We start from the raw sequence: 7,802 nt of genomic DNA, 5'->3' as shown, positions 1-7,802 counted from the left end.
CACTGTAGACCTGGTGCGTGGTGCCGGAACTGGAGGCACCGTGCTAAGGATAAGCACCTTCCTACTAGTGCGGGGAGCAGGGACAGGGCACACTGTACTCTCAAAGCCTACTCTATACCTGATGCGAGGTACCGGCACTGGTGACACCGGGCTGAGGACAAGCACATCAGGATTAGTAGGGGGAGAAGATACAGTGTGTTCAGGGCTCTGGAGACGCACAGGAGGCTTAGTGCGTGGTGCCGGAACTGGAGGCACCGAACTGGATACACGCACTACAGAGAGAGTGCGTGGAGGAGGAACTGGGCTCAGGAGACGCACTGGTAGCCTAGTGCGTAGTATAGGCACTGTAGGTACTAGGCTGGGGCGGGGAGGTGGCGCCGGAAATACCGGACCGTGGAGGCGTACTGGCACTCTTGAGCATTGAGCCTGCCCAACCTTACCTGGTTGAATGCTCCCGGTCGCCCGACCAGTGCGGGGAGGTGGAATAACCCGCACCGGCCTATGTAGGCGAACCGGGGAAACCATGCGTAAGGCCGGTGCCATGTATGCCGGCCCGAGGAGACGCACTGGAGACCAGACGCGTTGAGCCGGCCTCATGACACCTGGCTCAATACCCAATCTAGCCCTACCAGTGCGGGGAGGTGGAATAACCCGCACTGGGCTATGCACTCCTACAGGAGACACCGTGCGCTCTACTGCGTAACACGGCGCCTGCCCGTACTCCCGCTCTCCACGGTAAGCCTGGGAAGTGGGCGCAGGTCTCCTACCTGCCCTTGGCCCACTACCTCTTAGCCCCCCCCCCAAGAAATTTTTGGGTGTTACTTACGGGCTTTTTGGGCTTCCGTGCCAGACGCGTTCCCTCATAGCTCCGGTTCCTCTCTCCGGTAGCCTCTGCTCTTCTCAGTGCCTCCAGCTGTTCCCATGGGAGGCGATCCCTACCAGCCAGGATCTCCTCCCATGTGTAGCAACCCTTTCCGTCCAATATATCGTCCCATGTCCATTGCTCCTTCTTTTCCTGTCCCTTACTCCATTTACTCCGCTGCTTGGCTCTGGAATGGTGGGTGATTCTGTAACGGCGTTCCTCTCTCTCTTCGGTCGAAAAGGAGGAGTAGTGATCGAGCCAAGGCGCAGCGGGTTGTGAATACATGATGAATTTTATTTATAAGACAAAACGAAACAAACTATACTTGAATAAACTAACAAAATAACAAAACGAAAATAGACAGACTTAGTACGACGAACTGACATAACACACGCAGAACGAACGAACAAGTACTTACTACAAAAAACGCACGAACAAACCGAAACAATCCCATATGGTGTAACATCATACACAAACACGGAAGACAATCACCCACAAACAAACAGTGAGAACACCCTACCTAAATATGACTCTTAATTAGAGGAGAACGCAAAACACCTGCCTCTAATTAAGAGCCATACCAGGCAACCAAAACCAACATAGAAACAGATAACATAGACTGCCCACCCAAAACACATGCCCTGACCTAAACACATACAAAAAACAACATAAAACAGGTCAGGACCGTTACAGGGAAACAGTTTGTCTGGGTTGTATATTGAAGGGAAACAGTTTGTCTGGGTTGTATATTGAAGGGAAACAGTTTGTCTGGGTTGTATATTGAAGGGAAACAGTTTGTCTGGGTTGTATATTGAAGGGGAAACAGTTTGTCTGGGTTGTATATTGAAGGGAAACAGTTTGTCTGGGTTGTATATTGAAGGGAAACAGTTTGTCTGGGTTGTATATTGAAGGGAAACAGTTTGTCTGGGTTGTATATTGAAGGGGAAACAGTTTGTCTGGGTTGTATATTGAAGGGGAAACAGTTTGTCTGGGTTGTATATTGAAGGGAAACAGTTTGTCTGGGTTGTATATTGAAGGGAAACAGTTTGTCTGGGTTGTATATTGAAGGGGAAACAGTTTGTCTGGGTTGTATATTGAAGGGAAACAGTTTGTCTGGGTTGTGTATTGAAGGGAAACAGTTTGTCTGGGTTGTATATTGAAGGGAAACAGTTTGTCTGGGTTGTATATTGAAGGGGAAACAGTTTGTCTGGGTTGTATATTGAAGGGAAACAGTTTGTCTGGGTTGTATATTGAAGGGGAAACAGTTTGTCTGGGTTGTATATTGAAGGGGAAACAGTTTGTCTGGGTTGTATATTGAAGGGGAAACAGTTTGTCTGGGTTATATATTGAAGGGTAACAGTTTGTCTGGGTTGTATATTAAAGGGAAACAGTTTGTCTGGGTTGTATATTGAAGGGAAACAGTTTGTTGTGTTCTAGGCTGACAGCCCCCCGGATATTTGATTTGAGCTCATCTGTGTGACATTGGGTTTAATTCAAGTTATGCCACTCACTCCATCTCCTGAAGATTATATATTTCTACCAGAAGTTTGTTTTGTGACATCAGTTAAATGTATGTATAACATGCCTACAGGGGCAAAGTCCAGAACAGACAACGAGACACAGGTCTTTGTCTGTGGAACTGAATGACATTTTATTTCATACATGTCATGCAATGTGATGAAAAAATAATACAATTCTGTGTTTTTTTTCTTAATTTTGAAAGGCTTTTATTTGAAAGGGACAATATATAATTCAATAAATATTGTAGCAACATCAATGGGACACAGACATAACATTTACATTAAAAAAGGGATATGACCTAATGACAAAACACAACAAACAACCGTTTCTTTCTGTTCATTCATGTCAGAAACAGAAAGCCTTAGCAGGCTAGCTGATGATACTGCTCTAGGAGAAGCTGTTCTGAAAACAGTTTAATAAAGGCATTGGAATATACCAGAATTCATGGCGCTTTTTAGCGAAGCCTTGATCTTTAAAAAGTGCATTTATACTTTAGACATATCCAGTGAACAACGTCCTTCAACCAAAGTCATGCTTCATTTGTTAATTCCGTTCCCCTCCCTTGCTGAGAGCAGATTGACAAGGTGTTGCATAGCTGAAAGGGCACGTCCATAAACTGTTCAGCATCACAATACCCTGTCTATCATTACGCCAACCACATCAGAAGTCCTAGCATGTCAACGGTCATTGGTTTAAATCATATGGGCTTACAGTAAATTCTACAAAATCCAGGAAAGACATGACTGGAACAACAGGACCATTAGGTCAGGAAACACTTGACTTGCAACCACAAGAAGGAGGAAGAGAAACAAACAAGCTGATGGAAACCACGGTGATGTGCTGCGTGCGCAGTGTCATGTCACCTCCAGATCTTTGATCCAGTGCAAGACGGCCGCTCGTCTTCAGCGTTCCAGAGTGCACCGCTGCAGTCTCTCATGGTGAGCTGTACAGACGGGGGTGAGCCAATCATCATTTACAGTTACATGTACAGCGTGGATCTCTTGTTCACATCCTTTCTGAAGTCCTTAGAAAAATGTCCGGGACTCGTTCAACTTTTCCTACGTGACATCACTTCCTGTGGAAATGCTAATTTCCTGTGAAAGGCCATGACCACTTCCTCGTCCAGCTCTAAGAGGAAACAGTGTTACTACCTCCCGGGACGCCGGAAGGAAGGCAGCTAATTGGCCCAAAGCAGAGATAGCTTCCTCTTCTGGTAAAAGATATGTAAGGGAGATGGATGGTAGACAGACAGGCTACACTGAAAGTATTGTGTTGTCATTGATACGGTGGATTTCATCTACATTTACATTGTATGATGCATATACAAAACTCCACCCCAGGACAGCAAGCCAAGGGCTTTAAAGTGCAGGAAGGGAAGGGCCTCACCCTCTAATGTTCCAGAATGCACTATGCTCTGACCTTTAACCCCTGTCCTCACTGCATGCTTCAATCCCAGCCTACAAACCCACTGCTGAGGGTCGTGACCCTGCCCACCAGGTCACATGACACTGCAACTCTTTGCTTTGTCCTTCCGCAGGTCTGACGCTACCGCCGCGAGGTCGGGCCTAGTGGGCATGTGCGAGATCCTTTTGTTGCCTCTGGTAGATTTGTTGCGTTTGACGTTCTTGTTGTTCTTGTTGACGCAGGCCAAGGTGGCCACGTGGAAAATGTCCCTGACGCTGTTCTCTGACTGCTGGGCTGAGCACTCGATGTAGGGGGCTGAGATCTGTTTGGCCATGTTGGAACCCTGTAGAAAGAAAACACATTGGAATTGGAATTTCAGTTTACTTCCTGAATTGACTGAATTGAAATGGAATTGACCCAAAATCTGAAGAAAATGCACTCTACAACCACCCTACCTGATCATATGACACAGGCATCTGTCTGTGATTGGATAGCTCCACCAGCGTGGAGAGGTCGGTGCGCAGGTCTGATTTGCAGCCCACCAGGAGCATCTTGGTGTTGGGACAGAACTCCTGGATCTCCCCTTTCCACTGTGGAGGACAGAGAAAGTCATTGAGACTGGGAGGACAGGACCAGACAGAATGGGAGCTAGTCCAGACTAGCCATCAAATACTTGCCTCCTCCTGTCCTTGATTCCTCAATTCCTCACCTCCCTCTCAAAGCTCATTGGATGAGGAAGTACAAAAGAGGAGGGACCTTGGAGCCTCTCCTCCAATGGATTTTGAGAGGGAGTAATTGAGGAATCAAGGTCTGGAGGTATCAAGTATTTGACGGCTTGTACACTTTTTTCAGACAGAACCTGAGCCCTCTCCTGGAGAACAAAGCCACTTCCTGTTTCCAGTCACCATGCTGCATCACACAGCGTTGAACCCAGGAAGGAATGCAGTATCGGAGGCTTTAAGGCCAGAGATAATCCTTCACGTTTCCTCCCAAACACAATAAACACTCTGGGATCAATGGCCTTTAATCAGTGGATATAATCTGCTACTAATGCAGTCTGGGGAACAAGGAGTGTCTGGCTGGCTGACTGGCTGGCTGGCTGACTGGCTGGCTGGCTGGCTGACTGGCTGGCTGACTGGCTGACTGGCTGGCTGGCTGGCTGACTGACTGACTGGCTGGCTGGCTGGCTGGCTGACTGGCTGACTGGCTGGCTGGCTGACTGACTGGCTGGCTGGCTGACTGGCTGGCTGGCTGGCTGACTGGCTGGCTGACTGGCTGGCTGGCTGACTGGCTGGCTGGCTGGCTGACTGGCTGGCTGGCTGGCTGGACATTGAGGGATCAGGTTCTGTGTTGTACAGACAGGTGATTGTTTGAACTGGCCCAGAGGAAGGAAGGAACTCTGTTTTGGAACGGAACCTTCTCATGTTTTTTTTCTAGAGCAGAGTCACATCAGAGGACACTAAAAATCACTCCCTTCCTTTCCCTGCCCTCCTCTCACCCTAACGCCCCCTAACCCAGTACGACCTCTGTCTGTACCTCAACTCTCTAGATGTTTAAGTGGGCTAAGTGGAAAAAACAGGAAATTACTGGGGAAAACTGGTAATTACTGGGAAAACGTTCTGGGGGAGGTCAAGTGAAAAGGATATTAAAATGAATTCATTGAATGAAAACTGTATATGTAGTTTCTTTCAAGTGAGGTAAAAGAAAAACACATGAAGGTCCATATTCTAAAGGCTATAGAGGTTGACTAATGGTAGGTACACACAAGTGGAGGACGGACCATAAACATGGCTGGAACTGAGCCAATAGAATGGTATCAAACACCTGGAAACCATGTGTTTGATGTGTTTGATGCCATTCCACTCCAACCATTATCATGAGCCTGTCCTCCCCAATTAAGGTGCCACCAACCTCCTGTGGTACACACCTTCTTTATTACGCTGTCGAGTGTGTCAGGGCGGCTGACGTCAAAACAGATAAGGACAGCGTCTGAGTCTGGGTAGGAGAGAGGCCTCACGTTGTCGTAGTACGGAGACCCTGAAACAACAGAACAAAGCACAGGTCAGCACACGGACAACTACAACTCACACAATACACAGAGAACTACAACTCACACAATACACAGAAAACTACAACTCACACAATACACAGAGAACTACAACTCACACAATACACAGAGAATTACAACTCACACAATACACAGAAAACTACAACTCACACAATACACAGAGAACTACAACTCACACAATACACAGAGAACTACAACTCACACAATACACAGAGAACTACAACTCACACAATACACAGAGAACTACAACCCACACAATACACATAGAACTACAACCCACACAATACACATAGAACTACAACTCACACAATACACAGAAATCAACAACTCAAACAATACACAGAAAACTACAACTCACACAATACACAGAGAATTACAACTCACACAATACACAGAGAACTACAACTTACACAATACACAGAGAACTACAACTCACACAATACACAGAGAACTACAACTCACACAATACACAGAGAACTACAAATCACACAATACACAGAGAACTAACACTCTTACTGTGGATGTAAGAGATTGAGACAGAGTAAAAAAACACACATGGATACATTAGCATCCTATGGGCCATCCAAACCTGTCCAAACCAGATAATGACAGATTTAGCCGATTTAAAGTCACACAGGAAATCCAATAGTCATAGAGATGAAGATGATTTGGTGATGAGAGACCATTTCTCCACAGCGAAGGACACAGTCATTAAGCATCAAGATAATACACACTGGAAGAACATCAACAGAAGAGATGCAGACGTTACGCTGACTGCAGCAATACGTTGTGTTTGAGGACTAGCTTACTTCTCTCTTGAGACAGACCAGAGTTCCAGAGAAAGCAGAAACCTAGAAAACCATGCCAACCCCTTAAACTGGGACCATGTGTAGGAAAACGCCTCTCTCTTTCACTCTCTCCATCCCAACCTCCCTTCATCCCTCTCTCCCTCCCTCCTCCCCTATCTCTGTAACAGCTTAGTGGTGAGGGGTTTAGGCTTACATCAAGGTGAGAGACCGGGTCACGTGAGCAGCTGTGGAAACTAAAGTCTAGGGCTACCCACATGTAACAAAGCCGCGCTGCCAAAGAATCCGGGGAATTTAGTTTTTCATGTCTAAAGTGGCTGGGACTCTTGGGAGGTCTTTTCCACATGCCCAGAGGAAGCCACCACACACACACACACCCGCACACAGGAAGGAATGCAGTATCTGGAAGAAGCCGATCTAGTTGGATCAACATCCATTCATCCTCCTCCTGCCCTGCCCTAACACACACCCTATTCCCTATATCGTGCACTACTTTTGACCAGAGCGCTCTATATAAGTGCACTATATAGGGAATAGTGTGTCAGTTAGAGGATGTTGAGGATGGGGGTAAGGATCAGTTAGAGGATGTTGAGGATGGGGGTAAGGATCAGTTAGAGGATGTTGAGGATGGGGGTAAGGATCAGTTAGAGGATGTTGAGGATGGGGGTAAGGATCAGTTAGAAGATGTTGAGGATGGGGGTAAGGATCAGTTAGAGGATGTTGAGGATGGGGGTAAGGTTCAGTTAGAGGATGTTGAGGATGGGGGTAAGGATCAGTTAGAGGATGTTGAGGATGGGGGTAAGGATCAGTTAGAAGATGTTGAGGATGGGGGTAAGGATCAGTTAGAGGATGTTGAGGATGGGGGTAAGGTTCAGTTAGAGGATGTTGAGGATGGGGGTAAGGATCAGTTAGAGGATGTTGAGGATGGGGGTAAGGATCAGTTAGAGGATGTTGAGGATGGGGGTAAGGATCAGTTAGAAGATGTTGAGGATGGGGGTAAGGATCAGTTAGAGGATGTTGAGGATGGGGGTACGGATCAGTTAGAGGATGTTGAGGATGGGGGTAAGGATCAGTTAGAGGATGTTGAGGATGGGGGTAAGGATCAGTTAGAGGATGTTGAGGATGGGGGTAAGGATCAGTT

At 46.8% G+C, this 7,802-nt stretch overlaps 1 protein-coding gene across 1 annotated transcript; it reads right to left on the bottom strand.

Annotated features, from left to right (window-relative positions):
* Positions 1–2,559: 2,559 nt before the first annotated feature.
* On the bottom strand, positions 2,560–5,840 carry LOC129850358 (rho-related GTP-binding protein RhoE-like; the record flags this gene model as incomplete). Its single annotated transcript, XM_055916806.1, has 3 exons — positions 2,560–4,130; positions 4,243–4,377; positions 5,715–5,840. Coding segments are annotated over 3 exons (510 nt in total), but the record flags the coding sequence as incomplete, so codon positions are not given.
* Between the last annotated feature and the right edge of the window lie 1,962 nt (positions 5,841–7,802).

Source organism: Salvelinus fontinalis, unplaced genomic scaffold (assembly GCF_029448725.1).
Source record: "Salvelinus fontinalis isolate EN_2023a unplaced genomic scaffold, ASM2944872v1 scaffold_1958, whole genome shotgun sequence".
Taxonomy (NCBI): domain Eukaryota; kingdom Metazoa; phylum Chordata; class Actinopteri; order Salmoniformes; family Salmonidae; genus Salvelinus; species Salvelinus fontinalis.
This window is presented reverse-complemented; position numbering and strand designations above follow the sequence as displayed.